At 44.5% G+C, this 24,450-nt stretch overlaps 1 protein-coding gene across 3 annotated transcripts in view; it reads right to left on the bottom strand.

Annotated features, from left to right (window-relative positions):
• Positions 1-10,810: 10,810 nt before the first annotated feature.
• The window catches only part of CFAP221 (cilia and flagella associated protein 221), a 104,199-nt gene continuing 90,559 nt past the window's right edge, over positions 10,811-24,450 (bottom strand). For all 3 annotated transcript variants that reach the window (XM_077779614.1, XM_077779616.1, XM_077779615.1), the window contains exons 22-24: positions 20,110-20,202; positions 17,343-17,438; positions 10,811-11,718 (exon numbers count right to left, since the gene is read on the bottom strand). In XM_077779614.1, coding sequence (XP_077635740.1) covers positions 11,610-11,718; positions 17,343-17,438; positions 20,110-20,202 — 298 coding nt within the window. In that variant the 3' untranslated portion in view covers positions 10,811-11,609. The remainder of the gene's footprint in view (positions 11,719-17,342; positions 17,439-20,109; positions 20,203-24,450) is intronic.

Raw genomic sequence — 24,450 nt, 5'->3', positions numbered from 1 at the left:
CTACTTGCTCCTTCTGCTTCTTGACTGAGCCCGCTACTTCCCATGGCGTCTCACATGGCACGATGTGCTCCCTCTTCTCAGGAACTGTAAATAATAAATACGTCTTCCAATGGCATTGACCTTTCTGTGGTGTCCCTTGGTCACCTCTATAAATTACATCTCAGGTACAGTCAAAACAGGAGGCTCAGTTACAAGAAGCCGAGGCATTGGGTGGATTGTCTCTGCCAATGTTGAAGTTGGCAAGAACGGTGGAAAGCAGAGTGTTAAAGAATGCAAGGGTCCAGGTGCTAAAAGAATTCAAGAAGGAGAGAGAGTGACTAGGGGGTGGGTGGATCATGGCAGCGAGGCTGGTAGAGTATTGGAATGGTCTGATGGCATGCATTTCACGGGAGCTGGGGTTTGTGAAGGAAATGGCCATGGAGGCAAAGAAGACACCCATTCTATCCTGATTTCCATCGAAAAGCATGGGGAAGCCATGGTATCATCACAGAAGAGAGCCAAGCTTCGGCGAAGGCAAGTAAGTGAAGCAAATGTTCAGAGAAGGAGGTGAAGTTATGTGGAATTTGCTGATGGGGGACCAAGCACCCTAAAGGTTGCAGTGAAGTTTGGGAGGCCTGCAGGGGGTGTGTGATTGCGACTAGATTAGGGTATAGAGAGGAAAGAAATATAGAGGAATAAGCACCCAGGGAATGATTAATTACAGGGCATCTGGTGGTTGGTTTTTTTCCATGGTGGTAAAACACACATACTTATCATCTATGTTTCAGTTGTACAGTTCAGTGATCTTTATACATTGATCCATAATGTTGTACATCCATCACCACTGTGCATCTCTGTAATTCATCTTGTAAAACTGAAGCTCAATGCCTAATAACTTCCCATCTCCCCTACCCCCTAGCTCCTGACAACCACTGTTGTACTTTCTGTCTCTATAGGTTTTACTAAGTATCTCATATAAGTGAAAACATACAGTCTTTGTCTCTTTGTGATTGGGTAATTGAACATAGCACAATGTCCTCAAGTTTTGTCCATGTTAAAGCATGTGACAGGATTTCCTTTCTTTTAAGGCTAAAAAAGATTCCATTGTATGTGTGCACCACATTGTGTTTATCCATCCATCAGCTGATACACATTGAGTTGCTTCCACCTTTTGGCTATTGTGAACAGTGCGGTTATAAACATGAATATAAATATGCTACTCCAAGACCCTGCTTTCAAATCTTTTATATAGACCCAGAAGTGAATTGCTAGATGAAATGTCAATTCTTTTTTTTTTTTTTTTTGAGGAACCACCATATTGTTTCCAAAAAAGGCTATGCCATTTACATTTATCAGTAGTGCACAAGTGTTCCAATTTCTCTACATCCTCTCCAACAGTTGCTTCTTTCTGGGATTTTTTGATAGAGGCCATCCTAATTGGTGTGAGATAGTATCTGCACTTTCCTAATAATTGGTGATATTGAGCATCCTTTCCTGTGCTTATTGGTCATTCATATATCTCCTTTGGAGAAATGTCTATTCAAGTGCTTTGCCCATTTTTAAATTGGGTTGTTTTTTTGTTGTTGTTGAGTTTTAGGAGTTCTCAGTAGGCTCTGGATATGGATCCCTTATCAGATACATGATTTGCAAATATTTTCTCTCATTCTGTTTGTTCCCTTTTTAGCCTGCAGACATTGTCATTTGATGTTTTTTTGTTTGTTTGTTTTTTCACAAAGTTTGAAGTTTCACTAAGTCCAGTTTGTCTATGTTCTCTTGCTGGCCATGCCTCTGGTGTCATTTCTAAAAAATCATTGCCAAATCCAGCACCATGAAGCCCTATTACCATAAGACAATTATGTTTTCTTCTAAGAGTTTTTATAGTTTTAGACCTTATGTTTTAGGTCTTTGATCTGGTTTGAATTAGTTTTTTGCATACAGTGTCAGGTAAGGGTCCAATTTCATTCTTTTGCATGTGGATATTCAGTTTCCCCAGCACCATTTGTTGAAAAGACTGTTCTGTCCTCATTGAATGGTCTTGGCATCCTTATCAAAAATCATTTGGCTATGTATTTGAGGGGTTATTTCTGGATTCTCTATTCTGTTCTATTGGTCTATCATTATGTTAGTACCATACTTTTTCCTTCAACTTTGTTTTTCTTTGGCAACATTGTTTTGGCTATTCAGGATCCCTTGAGATTCCATATACATTTTAGGATGGGTTTTCCTGTTTCTGTAAAAAATGTCCTTGGGATTTTGATAGGGATTGCATTGCATCTGTAGATTGCTTTGGGGAGTACTGACATTGTAACAATATGAAATCTAAATCTAGCTTGATTTGTGGTGGTGGTGGAGGTAACCAGTACTGTGAGTCGAGATGAGCTTGGTCTTGGTAAGTGCTACTAAGAGTCAGACGCTTAACCTACTGAGCCACCCAGGCGCCCCTTTTGCGAGGAGATTTTAAATCACTGCTTCAATCTCCTTAATGTTATTGGTCCACTCAGCTTTTCTGTTTCTTCATAAAGACAAAATTTCTGAGGGGGCTTTTGGACATGATAGGAATATTGAAAAGTTCCTTGTGTTTTGACTATTATTTAGTTGATTAAAATAGCAAGCTCAAAAATCTCATGTCTTCTAAGCCTAGAACCTCGATTTACAAATATAATCTTATTAATAAATCCAGCATTTCTTTTTATAAAATAAGAATTTTTTTCTACTTGTTCTGTGATTAACTTTCAATTAAGTATGGGCTTTACAAATTAAATCTTCCTTAATTATACCACATCACTCCTGTACTTAATTGATCAAATTCCCTTAGACATTTCCAACCATACTTTCAAATTTAATTTAGCTGATTCTTTTAAGTACACTCTCCTCAAATTGTAGCCTTTCAAATCCAATAGGCAAAATCTTTCTAAACCCTTAAGCAACTCTTGTAAATCTTATAAAATAGTCACATAAATGTAACAGATTCTTACCTGTTTTAAACATCTTAAATTGAAGTACATGTGAAACAGTGGCATGAAACTCCTTATTATAGATAACCTAACCGGCACCAAGGTATCAAGTCAAGTAGATTCCTTTCATCCTGACATCACGAATGTCGTCTCCCAACCCAGGGACACAGAACCAGCCTCTGAAGGCACGTCTCACTGCAGAGCTCTGGGTCGAACTCTTAGTGGTGTGTTGTTGCCCAGGACAGAGTCCCGAATGATTGATGATACATCATGCGTGCGTTTATTAGGTTGAGTCTCTGTGGGGATAATTGGACTTTCCAAACCTCTGTGGGTTTTTTTTTTTTTTAATAGTAAATCTTCCACAGGTTTTCATTGCCAGAGTGGGACTGATGAGATGTTTCATCCCCTGCCATGATTACGATCAATCTTTTGTGTTATATTCAAAACTTGAATATAGTATATACATACTTTGGCTTTGTCAATGTACTGTAAACATCATTAGAAAGTCATACCTGCCTTTTTTTCATTTCCCTTTCTCAGTATGCCTCGTAGGGTTGTACAGAGAACCACTGCTTTCGTTCCAATGCCATAATTGCCCCAATTTGCTCAGTGGGACCTCCTTTATCCTTTAAATTGCCTTGGATCACTTTGGACGCATACTTTCTTTCTGGCAACAAAATGATTTCCCATACCCATCTGAATGGTCCTTGCTCCAGGATATAGAATCAAACTTCCCAAGGCTCCTTGGTTCTTGCTGGAGAATAGTACTGGAGACTAAAATCTAGGTGCTTTGGGCACAGGTTAGACCACTCTCCTGGGGGTGGGCTACAGCACAGCAGACTATTTGAGAGGCAGACCCAAAAAAATTTCATGGAAGGGGCACCTGGGTGGCTCAGTCAGTTAAGCATCTGACTCTTGATTTCGGCTCAGCTCATGATGTCACAGTCATGAGTTTGAGCCCCCAGTTCAGCTCTCTGAAGGGCGTGAAACCTGCTTAAGATTTTCTCTCCCTTTCTCTCTGCCTCTCCCCCAGTTGAATGAGTGCTCTCTCTCTCTCTCAAAAAAAAAAAAAAAAAACCTCCCAACAAAGAACAGCAAAAAAGAAAAATATAATGGAATCATATTTTCAACTCCTGTTTAACTGAGTACTTAAATCATGCTTTACGATAAAAGATTTTTTTCAGAGATACCAGCTTCCCTTGCTGCCACAGTACACAACACTATTTTTCTCGTTTTAACATGCCGAGCTTTACAGTGTAATTTTGACCCACAGAGACCAAATTAGACCCGGATCCCACGCGTAGGCTGCGTTGAACACCCCCTTTCACTTTTGTGATCCCATATATCCACTGATGATCACTCCTCTGTGAGCCAGAAGTTGGGACTTCAGGTGGTGACTATAGTGTGGATGGTTTGATTAATACCAGCCTTGAGGGACAGACGAAATGACTTTGTTTTTCCGGTAGTTACTACCAACTGTGTTTAAACATCTGATTTCCTGCCTACTGGTGGGCTCCCTTAATGATACACAGTCCAAATCTGTAATTTGTGAGTCAATATCCGTTACTAAGCCAGTACCATTTTGGTTAAGACTCTGTTTCATCGCATGTTTTAAAATTTCAATCCCATATTTGACACAAGGCTGCCCCTAACATGTCAGCACGCCACCGCCAGTGTAGACTAGACTTGTATCTCCAACAACTTGGAGTGCGGAAGTATGTATGGTCTGCTCTCTCTCCCATAGCTCTTTTCCTTGGGCTTACTCTTTTGGTGGGAAGGATGGAAAGAGAAACAAAGATCTTTGCTTACATGAGTGCTTTCTCACTGGTGGTCTTTTTAGTGGATCGTAATGTGAACAGCTGACGTTGGTAGCAACCAAATTCCTGGCATCTTCTGTTAGCCCCTCTGCTAATCTAACTTGATCTGTGGTGGTGGTGGAAGTAAATAGCACTGTGAGTCAAGATGAGATTGGTCTTGGTAAGTACTCTAGACTTCAAATCTAGGGCAAGGTGGGTAAATCGTTTAAAGGTCCAGAATAATTAGCTGGAAGTTGCAGGATAGATTCAGGGCTTCTGTTGTTCAAGGTTGCAATTGGAGGTAGGGCAACAGCCTGAAGCTGAGGCAAGAGCTTCTGGAATGTCAGAGCTGGAGGAGGAGCAGAAACCTTTGGTGCCCCCAGGGTGGCCAGCTTGGAGCTCCAGGCAACAGGGACCTTGAAGAGCAGCCTGTCCCTAGGTTCAGTCTCCACCCAGGTCCATTTCTACCATGAGGGAGATTAAGCGCATAAAAAAGGGCTCTACCTTCTGCAGGTATCTAGTTGTTGAGATATTGACAGCTGCTGAGGCAGGGTGTGTGTGTGTGTGTGTGTGTGTGTATGGGCTTGCGCTGTTGATGACTGAGGGAGCAAGCATCATCTGACAACCTTCTGTATACATCTCAAGGTCTTTCTTTTGCATTGCTTCCTCTAAAGTCTTCTCACAATGGCTTTAACACACTTCCTGCAAATGATATCTGAAATGAAACTTTTTTTTAAAGACTGCTCTTGGAGAATGTGACACCAGACCTCTGTGTCCTTGCCTTGGCCAAGTGTTGAGATCTAATTAGACTCTTTGGTGTTAGGGAGTAGATGCTCTTAAGCTTCTAAAGAAAGAGAGGGTTTTTTCCAGGGTAGGGCCCTAATACTGGGGCTGGGAGTAAGGCAGCTCAGGGAGAGATAGGCTTGGGCTCCATCCTGACGTGCCTCATGTCTCTTGGTACATCTTGGTGCATCTGCTTTATTTCTTGTGTTTTCCAAACACAATAAACCTGCTTCTTCACTGCTTCCTAACTTCAGTTGCTCAGCGCCTATCACAGCTACCCCATACAATTTCTCTGTTTCATAACCATCCAGCTTCTGTCCCTAGTACTAAATTGCCTAATCTCTCTCTCCTTCTCTTTTTAACGTTTATTTATTTGAGAGAGAGAGCGCGCATGAGAGCATGAGTGGGGGAGGGGTAGGAGGTGGTGGGGACAAAGGATCCAAAGTGGGCTCTGTGCTGACAGCAGAGAGCCCAATGCAGGACTCAAACTCACAAACTGTGAGATCATGACCTGAGCTGAAGTTGGACGCTTAATCGACTGAGCCACCGAGTCTCCCCAGTTAGTTGCTCGATCTTTTTTGAACTTCCTGGCTCAAATTCCCGAGAGAAGGGATCAGATTAGTTCTATCTTAAAAAAAATTTTTTTTTAACATTTCATTTATTTCTGAGAGATAGAGCACAATCAGGGGAGGGGCAGAGAGAGAGGGAGACACAGAATCCGAAGCAGGCTCCAGGCTCTGAGCTGTCAGCACAGAGCCCGGCGCAGGGCTCGAACCCACAAGGTGTGAGATCGTGACCTGAGCCAGAGTTGGATGCTTAACTGACTAAGCTTCCCATACTGGTCCCCATCTCCTGTTGACCAACAAGCGTGGGGAAGGTGCTTGCTTTCTCTGATTGAATTCACTGTAAGAAGGAAGGGGAAGAGCACCTGGGTGACTGGGTTGGTTGAGGGTCTGACTCTTGTTTTCAGCTCAGGTCATGATCTCAGGGTCGCTGAGCATGAAGCCTGCTTGAGATTCTCCCCCTCCCTCTCTCTTTGTGCCTCCCCCACTGTGCTTTCGCTCTCAAAAATATCAGCATTATTAAAAAAAAAAAAGCTATGGGGTTTCTACCCTGGAAGTAAGTGGCTGCCCCTTGGATAAAAAGTCCTTCTGGATGTTCTCTAGAAGAGGTTGTTCTCTTTGCCTTCTCCATGATGCCATTTACTGGGCGAAGGGGGAATGGCCTATGACCTGAGTGGGAAGGGGAAGGCTGCAAGGTCTGGACAGAGACCCAAGGTGATGTCTTCCATCTTTGGAAGGGACATGAGAGACCACTGAGTCAATGAGTCCATTCCCCACCTTCAAAGAGGCCCACATCCCTACCATTCCCAATCTTTAGCATTTACATTCCCAAACCCTGCTTGAAGAGAAAGACTTAGTGTTCTTTCGTGCAGTGTTTCATCCCCCACACCATCTGGAAGGTTCTCTTTCACGCGCAGTTCTCAGCCTAGCCATTGGAGCATGGGAAACAGATGGTAGAGGGTGGCAAGGGGAATTGAGGAAGGTGGGGTGGCAGGTAGGGACTCAGCTTCACTCCCTCAACAAAGAGTGAGACACGAATAATAGCTAACATTTATTGTGCACTGCACTGCTGGATCATCTCACTTAACTCCACAACCATCCCATAAGGTTAATATTGTTATTTCCCTGTTTAATAAAAGGCAAGGAGATTGCATAAACTTGCTGTATTTGCAGAGAATACACCGTTATTAACCGGGGGGGGGGGGGCTAGATGATGTCCCACATCCTTCCATCTCTGATGTTCTAGATTCAGAATTCATTTATGATCTTCAACTCCTATTTCTCCTATAGCAAATATTCTCCATAAACATACATATTCATGAAAATGTAAATGGATATTAGACACAGAGTTTTCATATTTCTTTCATATCCATTTTCATATTCATTTCAATAAATAAACAAACATCTCTTGAGACCCTATACTGTACCAAACATCTTGCTATGTGCTCGGGACACAGAAATGTGGCCACTGCCCTTGCGGGATACCATACTATCCGCTTTCTGATGGATTTTAGAGCTAGGAGATTTGCTAATTTGTGCTTTTTCCACCTTACATTTTAAAGATCAAATAATTAAGTAAAATATAAATATTATTCTGCGACACTTAGAAACCCAGAATCTGGAAATTTAAATAAAAAGCAAAGAGATGTAAAACTGTAAAATTTCCATTGAATTTCATGTGGCAGAGAGAAGAGTGGAATCAGAATCAGGCCGCCCCTGGGTTCTGCCCACACCTGGCTCTTCTGTTAATTGGCCAAGTCCATGAGCCTCTTGGGGCCTCAGTTTCCCCATTTATATCACGATACTAACAGCCAGTCTGTGTGTCTCAGAACATTGTAAGGATCGTTGAGAAAATACTTCACAAATGGAAAGTCTTAGAAAAGGAAGCAATTTTAATTACTTGTGAAACGAAGCAACGGTAGTGAATTTTCCTGAACGGTCCCTGGTTTTATAGTTCTTCGGTTTTAGAGAGAAGGAGATGGGATAATCTGAGTAAATGCAAGCGAGAAGGAGCTAGCGGGTCTTCAGAGCCCACTGTTAACCCTGAGCTCCTCAACCCCCGCCCCCACCCCACTATATCCACCATCCACCATCCCTAGGGAACCGGGCTAATTGATCCCATAGGAAGCCCCCAACTTCTAGGGTCAGTCATTCCACCGAAGAAACTTTTTCTATGGGATTGATCATGGAAGACAATACATATAAGGTTTCCTTGCCTTTTCTCTTCTAAAGGTGGTCTGAGGAAAAGAAAGAAAAGCATGACCATAGTCCCTCTTCAGAAGCTGGTCTGTTTCATGGTGGAAATGAGAGGCTGTGGTGTACGTGGGAGGCAGATGAGGCCTTTCTTGTGGCATCCACCAGGTGGCACCAGACCCCCAGTTCTTTCAGAGGGCCCATGGCCATAGGGTATGTTGGGAAGGCAAGGAGAGAAACAAAAAAAAGTGGCCCTTGTTTATAGGTGGGGCAACAGAGAAGGATGTAAACACATGCACTGATAGAAGCACAGGTTCGAAGCCCTGGAACAAGCCCTGAGCTGGAGAGTTCGCACAAATAATACAATGTTGGGCACGGAGGAAGAAAGGAGGGAAGGCGCGGGTGGAGTCAGCCCGGGGCTCACTAATGGGGGGCTGGATGTGCTGAAGGAAGCAAGCTAGACAAAGTGGTGCTGAATGTGGACGTTGAGGGAAGCAATTCCCTGAACAAGCCACGGGCCTCGCCCCTCCTCAGTAGTGGCCAGGACTAGGTACCCAGAGATGAGAGACCTAGTCCCTACCTTGGAGGCAGTGCAGTCCTGGAGAACCAGAGGCCCAGGGAGGCCTGACCTGGGAACGGAAGGCAGGAAGGCGCAGTCAGGGCACAGGTGCAGGGGTGCACAAGGGGCCGTGTTTAGGGAACTTCTGAGTGAATGTGGAGGCGGAATATGGATCTCAAGATCAGCCCTGGAGAGATTTACGAAATCTACCAATTCAGAGGATAAACCAGAAACCAAAGGGACCGGTTACCTACAGGATGGGTATGACCAGGGTAGTAAGGTGAGGAGGGAGGGACCCTTCCCTGAGTATGTCTTGCTGTGTAGCTCTGGCCCTCAGAACCATGGTAATGCTCCACACCCCTCACCCCTACCCCAAATATAAGCAAGTAATTAAACCCAAATGGATGTGGGGGAATCAGAAATGGAAGATAAAAAGTAACAAATGAGCCTAACTGTATCCCAAAGGTATGAAATAACCACAGTGATAGGAGTAGAGAAAAAATAAATAAAAGAACTTTGGAAAACTTATTTTAATTAGACTCTGTAATGCGAACAACAAAAAGAACCAAATAATATAATCTAGTTAAAAGATATGTTTCTTGGGGGCGCCTGCGTGGCTCAGTTGGTTAAGCGTCCAACTCTTGATTTTGGCTCAGGTCACCATCTCACGGGTGTGAGTTTGCGTCCCACATCGGGCTCTGTGCTGACAACATGGGGCCCACTTGGGATTCTCTCCCTCCCTCGCTCTCTGCCCCTCCGCGAGCATGCTCCATCCCCCTCTCTCATCTCTCTCAAAATGGATAAGTAAACGTTTAAGAAAAAATGTTTCTCACAGGGAGACGGGTGAGCAGTTGTGACATGCCTTCATGGATCCGCTAAAAGTGAACATGGAAGTGACACCCGTGCTCTCCTTATCTGCAGTGTAATCACTTTTCCCTCACAAAGGAGGGGAAAGGAAGGCTGGAATGAACTTGGGGTGCTGGATCCCCCCCTTCTGGGCCAGCAGAGGGCCTGGCGCACGGTGGCCTCCAGGGAATAGGAACTGGAGTTATGGTTCCGAGAGCCTGCCTCCCGCTTCCCGCGACTCCCGCGGTAGCCACTGCCCCCGACCCGTTCGGCCACCCCAGCTTTCATTCGCCTCCGCATCCCATCGCTGCTGGGTGTTGAGTGATGTCGGCAGATCCAGCGAATAAAAATGTAGGGCGCCCAGTTAAATGTGAATTTCAGATAAACAATGAGTTTCTTTTTTCTTTTCTTTTCTTTTTCTTTTCCTTTTTTAGTGTAATATGTCCCAAAGAGCGCATGCCCTACTGGGACATGCTTACAGTAAAATGTCATTTGTTGATACTTGAAATCTAGTTTCAAGTGGGCGCCGTTGTATCTGGCGACCCCAGTTGTGAGGAGTTGCTGTGGCTGGTGCCTGGTGCTGTCGGTGTCTCCCTCTCCCTGGGGCATTCCCCACGGGGACTTGGTGGGTGAATGAATGATGCAAAGTGCTGCTTTGCACGGGGGCTGGGTTAGNNNNTTTAAGAACAGGAAGTGGGGGGGGGTGGGGGGGCAGCTGGGTGGCTCGGTCAGTTGAGTGACCGGCCATGATCTCGTGGTTTGTGGGTTCAAGCCTCACGTCAGGCTCTGTGCTGACAGCTCTGAGCCTGGAGCCCGCGCTGGATTCTGTCTCCCTCTCTCTCTATGCCCCTCCTCCACTGGCTCTCTCTCTCTCTCTCTCTCTCTCTCTTTCTCAAAAATAAATAAAGATTTTTTAAAAATTTTGTTTAAAAGAACACTAAAGAAATGGGTTTCACAGACCCAAGCTCCCTTGTGCCCCTGTCATACTGACAGCTAGGAAATGGTCATTAGCAACATTTAATTGTCACATACGTTAGTATGTGAATTGCCTCAAGCACACTGTAGGTCCTGTCCCTAAAGAGTTTTGGTTTCATGATGGAAAGACAAATCCCAGAAAAAAATGTCAGAATCAATGAGTTAACGAAGAGCTCTTTTAAAACTGTACATATAGTCTGATAACAGCTACGCACAGAAAAAGGCATGGAGGGAATACATCCAAATATACTTGGATAATTATGGGTTGTTATAACCCAGATGCCGTCAGTCTTAGGAGCTTCTGCAAATGAACGCAGTCACGTTGACAAACACAATCAAAACGGTTTCGCTGATGCGTTCACAGGGATTCATGACCTCTTGGCAATGACCTTTTGCCTTGAGTGATTCCTAGAGTTCCCAGAGGGATATTTTCCAGTTGCTTCCAAACCGGTCTGCAAGCTCGGGTGGCTCCCTGTGTCCCCGGTGTTTCTAGCCCCCGCTCGCTAGCGTGTGCCGTCCCCCAGATGCGTGGCGAGCCAGGGTCCTTACCGAGGCTGGGACCCTCAGGGGTCGCGGGGACTGCTTCCGTGCAGAGGTGAGAGAGCAACCCTGCTCTGAAGCCTCCGACCTCCGCCCCGGCCACCACACCTCTAAAAGGGGTTCTCGGGATCAGCCGTTACTTAGCACCGGCTTCTGGCTCTCCGGCTGGCGGCCCAGGACTTATCCAAGAAGTCTTCGTGCCAGCACTAACTCTTGCACCAAGAGTTTCTGACACTGTCATCCCCCTAGTGACATTTTATTTTTAAAAAGAAAGATTATTACTGAAAAACATATACATCGCCCATTTTTCAATGTTACCCTCTGGAAAGGTGAATTCCAGCAATGGCTACGATGTACATGGACACAAAGGACCACGGGGAGCAGCAGAAAGCAAACGGGAGGGACTGACATCCTGGCAATTTTACCCTAGAATCAGGTACGAGTTGAGAGCTTTCTTCTGCAGAGTCTTCATCTCCTCCAGCACCTTGTCTCCTGTCTTCTCCACTGGCTGGGCTGGTCCTTTGGCCTCCCTGCATATCAAACACCGAACAAGGACACATCAGGGCATTTGGGAAGAGCTCCAGTCACCCACCCATGCCCTTCTGCCGGCTCAGGATTGCAGGGATAGCTCAGTGAAGGCTGGAGGACTTGTACATGTTTTTATGTATGATTGATAGCACGTATATATACATATGTACTCACACATATGTATATATATAATTGTGTATGCATAACTACATGTATATATAAAAACCTATATTTAGCGATAACTTAGTTACCAGAGAAAACACTTGGCTGTTACGTGATTCAAACCTGGCTTCCAGTCTTAGCTACGCACGCGCGTTTCTTAGCTCAGCCAAGTTCCCTAATTCCGGCTCCGTTTCCAGATGTACAGACCGTGGTAATTCCCACCTCCCGGTATTGTTGAGGGAAATGAGAAATCACTCCTAGACATCTCAGCACGATGTCTTCTGAATGCTGAGTCAGCGTTAGATGCTTCCTCATGTTTGTCAATAAAGTAGACGTGTAATCTCTCCACCTCTGACGATGGCCCCAGAAGTGGGGGGGAACCAAGAGCGGGGGTTCTGCACCTGGGTCACATGGTGGCTGGTGGGGGCCGGATTCTTGCTGGGAGTGGCAAGGGGGTTGCTGGGTAGGAGTTTCCAAATATCGGGGAGGGAATGAGCCAGTGCATTTGGTTGAAAGGACAGATGTCCGATGATTGTGTGCTCAGCTAGATGAGGTGCCTACATCGGAGAACACAATATAAACTGGAGTGTTTCTGGAACACTTTCTGAACAGGGTAAAGTGTAAAGTTCTGGCAAATGCCTGGCAGTTTTGAGAAAGCAGAAATATGAAAATGAAGAATTAAAATGTTCCCTGATGCGTGTTATAAAAATATTATAACATTTTGGTTATATATTTGGTTGGTATCATTTAATGGAATCAATCTTAGGGGCTCCTGGGTGGCTCAGTGGGTTGAGCGTCCAACTCTTGATTTCGGCTCAGGTCACGATCCCAGGATCGTGGGCTCGAGCCCCGCACTGGGCTCCGTGCTGAGCGTGGAGCCTGCTTGAGATTCTCTCTCTCTCTCTCTCTCTCTCTCTCTATCTCTCTCTCCCTTCCTCTGCCCCTCTCCCCTGCTCATGCTCTCTTGCTAATAAAAAAATTTTAAAAATTTAAAACACATATGGGTCATGTCTCCCTTTAAAGATACTAATGGTTGAGTGATACTGTGAAAAATCTAAGAAGTGTCGACTGATGTGTCAGCAGCTAAAGTCACCCTCACCGTTTCTTGGACATTGTGCATGATTCCCCTTAGGGTCCCCCCGGGGGCTGAGCTCACCACCAGGGCAGCAAAGAAGCTCTCTGGTTAATTACAGCTGTTGAGGGAGAACACGTGATTCTTTGCATCCATGAAAACAGAATTTCCCAGAGACCAAATAGAGAACAGTCCTCATGGGAAATTGTACACCACTGATGTGTGCTTTCGGTTCCATCTACCTTCTGGTTGAGTGTGCCTGACGGTAAGGATGCAGGCGGCTCCTGCCTGAGGTTGAAGAAGGTGAGGAAAAGAACGAGTGGGGACAGAGGAGACAGAACAGCACCGAATAATGCTTGATATGAGCTGAGGAGAATTTGTGAACCAATGAACTTTCTAAAACCGTCTATGGGAGGAGCGCCTGGGTGGCTCAGGAGGTTGAGCATCTGACTTTGGCTCAGGTCCTGATCTCGCGGTTTGTGAGTTCGAGCCCCGCGTTGGGCTCTGTGCTGACAGCTCGGAGCCTGGAGCCTGCTTCGGATTCCGTGTCTCCCTTTCTCTCTGCCTTGCCCTTGCTCTGCTCATCTCTCTCATAAATAAATAAACATTAAAAAAGATAAAACCATCTATGGGGTATCAACCTGCTGGAATACTTTGCAGCCAATAAAACGATAATTATGTTGATCATTTTGACATGTGAAAACATGTACATAAAATAATTTGAACAGAAAAATAGGTGAATTTAAAATGCCACAATAGGTCTATCGAAAGTGGGTCAAAGGTGTATTTTTAAAAAACTTTTTAAAGTTTATTTAGTTTTGAGAGAGAGAACCTCTCTCCTCCCATATCTGTATATTTTGAAAAAATTAGAAGCTAATTTGATGTGCAAAAATGTTTAGAGTTCACTGTTAGCTTATTTTTGTGGTAAAGTAGCTGAAATACATAAAAAAAATATCACTTTGGGTGAATATATAAAGTAATAACTTCAATTTCATTTAATAATAATTTGATAATCAGGTGGCAGTCAACATTTGCTCTGTCATTTAAAGGGTGAAAAAGCACATTTAAGAGCATGTGAGCAGAGAGGTATTAGATATTACTCCATTCATGTGACAAGCCATTGTTTGTCCAGGGGCAGGTTTTAAACTAGTAACAAAAGGGGCGCCTGGGTGGCTCAGTCAGTTAAGCGTCGGCTCAGGTCATGATCTCACGGTTTGTGAGCTTGAGCCCCATGTTGGGCTCTGTGCTGACAGCTCAGAGCCTGGAGCCTGCTTCAGATTCTGTGTCTCCCTCTCTCTCTGCCCCTCCCTGGTTGTACTCTCTCCCTCTCAAAAATAAAATAAACACTAAAAAATTTTTTAAAAACAGTCTCTTAAAAAATAATAAAATAGGGGCGCCTGGGTGGCTTAGTCGGTTAAGCGTCCGACTTTCGCTTAGGTCATGATCTCGCGGTTCGTGGGTTCGAGCCCCGCGTCGGGCTCTGTGCTGACTGCCAGCTCGGAGCCCGGAGCCTGTTTCAGAGTTTGTGACTCCCTCTCTCTCTGACCCTCCCCTGCTCACGCTGTCTCTCTCTCTCTCCTAGAAATAAATAAAACATTAAAAAAAAAAAATAAAAATAGAAAAAAATGGGTTTTATATAAACTCTCAGTCAATTGTTTGAAACCTGAAACAAATGCAACGCAAAGAGCATCTGTTTGTTGAAATCCACAAGACTTGACAGGCTGTGTCGTGTAACATGATAGTTTGTTGGTAATTAACTGATCAAAACAGGCTCTGTGAAATTCTATTGAACAGTTTTATATCCTAAATTTTCTTTTCCTAGAAACTGCTAAAAATTTCTCCGAGGAGTGTCAGTTGCTGGAGGCCTCTGGAGCCATCACAAACACGCCAAAGCGACTGCACACTAAGACATGGGGGGAGAGTTCCTTTGCAAAGGGGCAAGGCCTCCCCAAATACTCCAAAGTTACGAGACAAACTGAGAAACTTTTAACGCATCTAAGAAAGGGCAATTATCCGTAGAGTATGAGAGACTCACATAAACAACAAACAGATAAATGCTTCCTACAAAAAAGGCAAAGCGAGCCCCTCGTTAAAGAAGAAAAACAGGCGATAAGCATGGGAAAACATATAACGTCACTCGCAAACACAGGAGTTAAAATGAAGACAATGAGAAGGTCCTTTTTGAATCTATCCTGTTGCTAAAGAAGAGGAAAAAATGATGGTTTTCCATGTTACTCAGGGCATTTGAACGTGGGCAGTCCTGACCTCTGCTGGTAGGAGGTTGGTGGATGTATTCTGAATGGCAATTAGACTATATATAGTAAACCTTAATATGCACACTGTTCTAGCATCTGTGTTCCTAGGAATTAATCCTAAGGAAATAGTCCGGTGAGTTTGCAAGGAATTATGGCGCAAGGAGGCTTACTACAGCACTGTCACTAACAACAAAACACTGAAAAAAGATGGTTGGTTAAATAAATTATGGTGAAATATAATGTTTACCCTAGCTTTAGAAATATATGTTTATGGTAGATTGCTAAGTAAAAGTGCAGAAGATGAAACATTGTGAATAATGTGATTAAGTTTTAAAAAATTCTTTAATGTTTTATTTATTTTTGAGAGACAGATAGAGACAGCATGAGCAGGGGAGGGTCAGGGAGAGAGGGAGACACAGAATCTGAAACAGGCTCCAGGCTCTGAGCTGGCTGTCAGCACAGAGCCCAATGTGGGGCTCAAACTCATAAGCTGTGAGATCATGACCTGAGCTGAAGTCAAGTTTGATTAAAACATAATATGCAATCAATATGATTTATTAATATATATTAACATATCATATACATGAAGAATATAGATATTAAATAAGTAAATGTTTGGAAGATCATATAACAGAGTATACAAGTTACTGTCTCTAGGTAGTATTATTGTTTTTATTTTTTGTATTTTCTGATTTTTTAATAATAAAAAAGGCATTTTAAAATTATTTTATTTTCTTGTTTTTATTTTTTTAATGTTTATTTATTTATTGAGAGAGAGAGAAACCACATTTGAGAGAGCAGGGGAGAGGCAGAGAAAGAGGGAGAGAAAATCCCAAGCAGGCTCTGCACTGTCAACCCAGAGCCTGACACGGGGCTCGAACCCATGAACTGTGAGATCATAATTGGAGCCAAAAGCAAGAGTTAGACATCTGACTGACTGAGCCATCCATGAGCATTTTTTTTTTAAAAAGAAAAAGACTTTTTTTTTTAGAAGAGGCTTTTTTTAAAAAAGAAAAGGCATTTTTTAAAAAGAAAAAGACATTTTAAGCAATTTTTTTTTATGTTTGAGAGAGGTAGAGAGAGAGAGTGAGCAAGCAAGCACGAGGGAGGGGCAAAGGGAGAGAGGGAGACACAGAATCCGAAGCAGGCTCCAGGCTCTGAGCTAGCTGTCAGCACAGAGCCCGAGCAGGGCTTGAACCCACGAATGGTGAGATCATGACGGGAGCCGAAGTTGGACCCCCAACCGACTGAGCCACCCAGGTGCCCCAAAAGAAAATGACATTTTAAAAGCACACTTGGAATTTCAAACTTATAAACCGAATGAACTATATCAGGTTACTTCCATTACAAAAATGTTCATTGAAACCAATTTTTTGAGGGATGATGGTGTTTGCGTAGCACGTTGGCCCCTGACGGAGAGGCGAAGGGAAGCGCTAACGTTTGCTGAGCGTATAGTTCAAGTCCAGCAACTGGCAAGACGTCCTCACATTGGTGTCTCATTTAATCCTCACGCTGCCTGTGAGGGAGACCAGTTTCCGCACAGTCTGAACACCGCGGTAAGCAACGTGGCTGGATCTCACAATGGTGGGGCTGAGACTCGGCCCCGGGTCCCCTCCGGCTCCAGAGCCTGGGCTCCTTACACTGACTGAAACGCAGTCAGTTATGGATAAAATAACACAAGCACACCTGTGAAATCAGATGATAAGCAAATGGAAACATCGGGTTCAGTTTTTAAATCTTTTTTTTTTTTTTTCTAGGAGAGAGAGAGAGACAGCGTGAGCAGGGGAGGGTCAGAGAGAGAGGGAGTCACAGACTGAAACAGGCTCCAGGCTCTGAGCTGGCAGTCAGCACAGAGCCCGACGCGGGGCTCGAACCCACGAACCGCGAGATCATGACCTAAGCGAAAGTCGGATGCCCAACCGACTAAGCCACCCAGGCGCCCCGGGTTCAGTTTTTAAATGTTCACTTACCAACCACGTTTGAGGGCACGTAATTGTGCATAAAATAAGATACATGCAAACCTCTCTTTTTTTAAGCGTGAGCTGTTGAGATTCAGACAACGGGACACTTCTGCACATCATGGAGGACACATTCTGTCAGAAGGCTGCCCCCTCCTAAGCATAAAGCATCTACTCACTTCTCCTCTTTGGTGTCCTTGTGATCCAACATAGGGAATTCGGCTTCGATCATTTCTGGAGTCAGTGTGACATCTACATTCTGTTCGCAGAGCTCACTGAAAAGGGAGAAGACGCTTAGCTGTAATGGATTTTCCTTCCCCAAATAAAATAGAGAAATATTGTGATCGTTTAAGAGTTACACGATTCTTGTGGCTTTCGAGCTTAGTTCTACCCACTTTTGTTGAGTGTATGTTAAAAGGAGCACAAGGCTCGGGCTGCCGGGGGGCTCAGTCAGTTGAGCGTCCCCCTCTTGATTTTGGCTCCGGTCATGATCTCATGGTTGTGAAACTGAGCCCTGTAGCTTGCCTGAGATTCCCTCCCCTCCCCCTGCCCCTCCCCCTGCTTGTGTGTGCGTGTGCTCTCTCTCTCTCTCTCAAAATAAATAAATTAAAAAAAAAAAAAGATAAGCATAAGGCTGATAAATTGCTTTCCACCAAAAAAGAATGGTAGGAATCATTATTTATAACCAGAGAATAAAAAGTAATTTTTAAAGCAGGGTGACAGACTTCATATTCTTTTCAAGGGCACATTTGAAAATGTTGGGGCGCCTGGGTGGCTCAGTCGGTTGGGGGTCTGACTTTGGCTCAGGTCATATCTCACAGTTTGTGGGTTCAAGCCCTGCTTTGGGCTCTGTGCTGACAGCTAAGGGCCTGGAGCCTGCTTCAGATTCTGTGTCTCCCTCTCTCTGCCCCTCCCCTCCTCGTGCTCTGCTTCTCTCTCTCTCTCAAGAATATACATTAAAAATTAAAAAAAGAAATAATATATTGCTAAATAAGCTGTTAGTAAAAGAAGACAGGAAAGGGATCAGGGTGATATTTATCTTGTGGTCTGCTCTCTGCAGGGCCAGGGGTCAGCAAACTTCCATATAGGGATTTGTAGATCATATGGCCTGTTTTACAACAACTGCTTTTCTGTATGAAAGGAACTATAAGAAATACATAAATGAGCAAGTGTGGTGATGTTACAAGAAAACGTAGTTTACGAAAAGGTGGCGGGCCAGCATCGGCCATGGGCCACAGTTTGCTGAGCCCTGGCCTAGGCTTTGTTGGCTGGCGGTTAAAGCTGGGTCACTCCACATATGGGTTCCAGCCGGTCCAGAGCAGGGAGAGAGAATGTGCAGGAGAAACACTCCTCCTTCGAGGGTCCTGATTAGAAGCGGAATATCTCACATCTCCTCACATTCCTTGTGCCGGGGCCTAATCAAATGGATAACTTCCTTACAAGGGAGCCTGGGAAATGTAACTTCTGGTTTCAACAACTCTATTGCTTCAGAAGAAGAGAGTGGATTTTGTGATAGTGGCTCGGTGAAGAGAAATGCTTCCAAGATCAACAGAAAGGCCTCCAAGTTTGGAATGAGAAGCAGAAACACCATTCAGCACTGACAGACAGAAGTGGCACAGCAAGTCTGTGTGATGGAAAGGACCCTGGAAAGCCACAAAAGCTGTCCCCGTCCCATATGATTGAAAACTCAGGATTTCTAAGCAGCCACAGGCCGGGGCTCTGCAAACACCATCTTCTTGCAAGTCGTTTCCTGTCTCTGAATTGGGGATGATTGGAAGACCTCATCTCGGGAAGTAAATGAGACTGTGTACCAAGTGCTGCGCCGGATGCACAGGTAATGCTTCCGATGTTTGTTATAATTACCACCCTGTCATCGGCATCAGCATGAGCTCCTGCAGTTTTGACAACCCACACAAAACAAGTACTCTTATTCTCCCTTCACAGAGGCAGACACTGGGCCACGATCGTCCCCACATCAGTGCTGAGCGGAGCGTCGGCTAAGTTCTGGCCTCCTGGGCACCTCCCCAAGGCCTCTGAATCTCGGGCAGATGTGTCCCGTCCCGCCCGGGATGCAGCATCCTTAGCGATGGCCACAGACAGTGGTTTGCACAGAAGAGACTTCAAGCTTCGCATCCAGACCTGGGTTCAGGGTTTCAAGTGCTCAGGTAATTGCCAACTGTCACTGCGTGTGGGCAGGTCCGAGTACTGGATATCCGCCTCAGATACTTAGGATTTCTCTAATGGATTCTTTACACGTAAGAAAATTGAAATGGGCACAGTGACAGAAGATTCAAAGGTGTATTTCTACTGGCTGTTGGATGCTCAACAGTGAAATCAAACTTAAGCGCCTGGGTGTGGGGCCTATTTTTTTATTTTTTTATTAAAAAAATATATATTTTTTTAATTTTAGAGAGAGAGTGTGGTGGGGAGGAGGAGGGGTGGGGAGAAAGACAGAGAGAGAATCTTAAACAGGCTTCATGCTCAGCGTGGAGCCCGACGCAGGGCTCGGCTCGATCCCAAAACCCTGGGATCATGACCTGGGTGGAATTAAAGAGCTGGATGCTTAATCATCTGAGCCACCCAGCCACCTCCTCTTTATTTTTTTTTTTAATTTTAGAGGGGCCTATAGTTTTTTATGCCTCTCCAAATCCTACCCTTTTTCAAGTACTAACCCAAGTCCACATAACCACTGAAGCCTTCCAAGGCCACTTAGCACCCCCTCTGCTCTCCGGCTCCTTTGAGCTCCTGGGGCACCTAAGGATTGGCAAACGTGAGGCTGCAGAGACTGTCTGTTCCCGACCGTGAATTCAGCGTGTCATCCCCTCAGTAGGGTGGGTGGGCGTTAGCCTGAAGTCATTTGGGTTGGCACGGTGCGCTCTTCTGGAGTCAGCACCTAGTGTATTTTCGTAACACAGACCACGTTAGAAACCAAAGGTAAAAAAGTACCGTTCTGCTGTTTCCAATCTGTCTTCTTCTTGTAGGGCCTCAAGAATGGCAGGGGCATGTAGAGGAAGCATAACTGCGTTGTAGGGGTCCCAGCTGTGGAAGAATCACACAGTCAGCCCGGGATAAATGCTCACATTCACAGTCTAGGGATCCTGACATAACTTTCTAAAGCACTTTTACTTTACCACTGCGGAGGACTTGACCATTCTGTCCCTCACTCCTGAACCGCGCCCACCCCCCACTCCCCCCCACCCCCATGTTTCCCTACAGACAAATGCAGGGGGCGCAACAGGTACCAGTCAAATCCGCGAGAATGTGGCCAAGTCAGCCATTTCCCAGAGTTTAGAAACAGAACTTTCAAGCTGGTGGTATCTAAGATAATGTCATTTCCTGGGGGGCATGGGGTGGAATTTAGATAGTTCACTTTTTATTCTTTTGATTTTTAATGTTTTATTTATTTTTGAGAGAGAGAGATAGAGACAGCATAAGCAGGGGAGGGTCAGAGACAGACAGAGAGAGAGAGAGAGAGATACAGAATCTGAAGCAGGCTCCAGACTCTCAGCTCTCAGCACAGAGCCCGATGCAGGGCTCGAACCCATGATCCGTGAGTTCATGACCTGAGCCGAAGTCAGACGCTTAACCGACTGAGCCACCCAGGTGCCCCTCACTTTTTATTCTTAATATTTTTTCCCCATCTTTGCAGTCTCCCTTTGTTGTTTTATTCAATTTCAAACCTTCCTCCAACCCTCTTATATATTGTTGGTATTACACATTTAGAGCTTTATATAAAAATTTCCAGGTATCGAGCACATTAATATTAAAGAATTTTTTAACCTTTTTATTTATTATTGAGAGACAGACAGAGCATGAGCAGGGGAGGGTGAGAGAAAAGGGGAGACAGAATCTGAAGCAGGCTCCAGGCTCTGAGCTGTCAGCACAGAGCCCAATATGGAGCTCGAACTCACAAACTGTGAGATCATGACCTGAGCTGAAGTCAGACACTTAACTGACTGACCACCCAGGCGCCTCGAGCACATTAAAATAATTTAAAGAGGGAGAAAAAATACTGTTATTTTAGAAGTTGGGGAAATTAGGAAAATACATATATTCTGATTAGCATTAGCAAAACTGGAAGAGTAAGTCAGAAGATGGAGCTGGTTACTGATAAGGAAGGAGGGAGGTGGCCGGCGCGGACACTTCTCTGAGGATGCCGTTTTGTGTAGTTTTGAATTTGGAAAATATGTTATTATTCTACATATTAAGAAAAGGAATGAGAATAAATGAATAACAGAGGGAAGGGGGAAAACCCCAAAGGGAAAGCAAACTGAAGCAAATGATATTTTACATGACTTCCACAATCACAGTGGAGGGAAAGAAAGAAAGAAAGAAAGAAAGAAAGAGAGAAAGAAAGAAAGAAAGAAAGAAAGAAAGAAAGAAAGAAAGAAAGAAAGAAGGAAGGAAGGAAGGAAAGGAGGGAAGGAAGGAAAGGAAGGAAGGAAGGAAAGGAAGGAAAGAGAGGAAAAGGAAAAGAAAGAACTAATCCAAGAAACTTATAAATACAGTAGTTGATGGTCCGAGCATAGTTTTGGTGGGATGTGGGCACAGGGCAAACTGGAAATAAACTTGAACTCCATTTATCATGCTTATTTATTGAAATGGTTATCGATGCAGCAATTCTGAAACTATCTTGGACGTACTAGGAAACTGAGTAATGAGCAAATGCGTTGGGAGCCAGGGTTCTCACAGTGGAAGAAGGGACAAATAAATACAGAATTACAGCAGGCAATAACTTCATGGATAAGACTGGTGTTAACAAGCATTGCTGCGAATTCATAGTTTCTAACATGTGTGTACGTGTGCTTATGTGCACACGTATATGTGCGTGCATGTGTGTGTATTTCCCCATATACACTCCCTGGCGTGTCTGCTAAGGAGGCCAAGAAACAAACCCCCCAAGTAGCACTGTGCGCCCCTAGCACCCGGGTTTTGGTTTTAACACCATTTCTTACTGAAGGGAACCTGGGTGCCACCACCCAGGGATTAATTCTATTTACTGACTTCACGACAAAGGTCCTAACAGACAAGCCCACTCACTGCCAGTGTCACAGGGGATTCTGGACAAGAAAAGGGACTGAGAAGTGGGAAGCTCGGATCCCTCTGTCCGGAGAAAAGGCTGCTTGGGGAACATGGCCCGGCAAGCAATTTTCATGAGACCAAACTATCTGATTTTTAAATTCTGAGACCATGTTCCTTTTACTTTTTTGTGTGTACTAATACGTTCTTCTGAAACTGGAGTGGTGGAGACAGTTGATGGTGATTGGGCGCTTTCTTTTGCTTTGCTTTGTTTTAATGCCTTTCTTGGCAAAGCAAAACTCAGGTGGCTATAAAAATGGTTCTCAGAATTCTTCTAGATGTTTCACTCATCTATAAAATCCAAAAGTTGGGGGGGGGGGCGCCTGGGTGGCTCAGTCAGTTAAGCAACCAACTTTGGCTCAGATCATGATCTTGTGATTCGTGGGTTCAAGCCCTGCATCGGGCTCTGGGCTGACAGCTCAGAGCCTGGAGCCTGCTTTGGATTCTGTATCTTCCTCTCTCTTTGCCCCTCCCCCACTCATCCTTTGTTTCTCTTTCTCAAAAATAAACATTAAAAAATTATTTAAAAAATCCAAAAGTTGAGGTGCTACTGGATTAGGTGATTTCTTCCACTGCTGCCTCTCACGATGTTTAGGGAGGTCCTAAAGATGCAAAAAATTCACCCTGAATTTATTAAAGAGCAGAGAAGCCAAGCGAGCTATTTTGATCATTATGGATACAAAAATGACTTGGAATAAAGAAGCAGTAAATAACTATATCGCATGGTCTTAACAACAGATAGTTCTCAGGAGCAAAAGAAACATCTCCTAAGTAATAGGTAATTTATTGAAGCAAAATGAATGCAAAGTTGAACTATCATTAATGGATCTGTAAGAACTTACGAAAGAATACCAGTAGTATTTTGTAACTGCCTTTAAAAATAAAAACACGGTCTGGAATCTGACATCATGGAAATCCATGAGAAGGAAATGTAGAATCGTCTCTTGATTTTATAATCTGTTACGCAATTATGGTTTATTTTGAAACAAACTGGCCCTGCAGAGCACTCAGTTGAACTTCACAGAAGTTGAAACTAACAACTCAGAGTTGGAGGGTTTTCTTTAATTCATGTAGAATTCATGTTTAATTCATGGTTGATTCAAGCCCAGGGTAACTGCATTCTGGCTGCATTTTGAAAGAACAGCCTCAGGAAAATTTTCCAAGGACATTGGTTTGGGAAAATAAAAAAAAGGATTTTTCCTCCTTAACTCTTGAGACTTGTGCGTGCCAAGGGTTGGTGGACACTTCTTACCATTTATCCATTGGTCATTTTGCTTATTCAGCCTCCTGATGGTACCACAGCCAGCTATGCCTCGCTTACTGTTGACCCGAGGGAGGACAGCATCCTCACTCCACACCAAGGGAGGCAGTGCGTCGAGGTGCTGGCAGACTATCGCCATCTAGTGGCAGCATAGTCACTGCAAGATTTAGTGGCGGCAGGTGGAAGGTAGAAGGGCCGGGAAGAATTATTATCAAGGATTGTGCTAGACGTTTCACATCATCATTTAACTTTGGTCTGCACAAGAGTCCGGGAGGACACTACTGTTCTCCCTGTTTCACAGGTGAGGGAATGATTGCTCAAAGGGCTTCAGTAATAAGTAACTCGCCCAAGGACACGGGGCAGGTGACCTGCTAATGGGTTACAAAGCCAGGTCGCCAAGGCGTTCATTCTCTCTACCGTGCCATTGCTTCTCCTCATTCTGGAGATTTCAGGTTTTAAAAATATGCTACGGTGAAGAACAAAGATGCGGAGTTTATGTTGCTGAAGTATGGATGAACCCACAGAAAAGGAACTAAGATTCTTGAGTGCCAACCAGATCGCAAATCCTAGGCTGGGTGGGTTTTTTTTTTTTTTAAATAGTACGTGGAAATGCCTGGGGAAGTGTGGCTGAATGTTGCTTAATTCGGGACCAGCTTTTCTTCCGGCAATGAAGGAAGAAGTAAAATTCAGTGGGCTAGAGTCACACACGGGCTTTCACGGATCCCCTCGACTGCCTGGGGAGGGCGGGTGGATGGGTAAAATACACAGGGTCACTGCACATCCAGGGAGCTCTCTCACTCCTACTAAAATAAAAATGTCCAGGCTGAGCAGGGTTTTTACCACCATCCAATCCCCTGGTTTTAATGGACAAGAGGATGGGGAGCTGTGGCCCAGTGGCCCTGGCCCTGTGTGGGGGGGGGGAAGGGGGGGCAGGGGCAGGGTCTTGA

The sequence above is a fragment of the Crocuta crocuta genome, unplaced genomic scaffold (genome assembly GCF_008692635.1).
Source record: "Crocuta crocuta isolate KB4526 unplaced genomic scaffold, BGI_CrCroc_1.0 scaffold18, whole genome shotgun sequence".
Lineage (NCBI taxonomy): Eukaryota > Metazoa > Chordata > Mammalia > Carnivora > Hyaenidae > Crocuta > Crocuta crocuta.
This window is presented reverse-complemented; position numbering and strand designations above follow the sequence as displayed.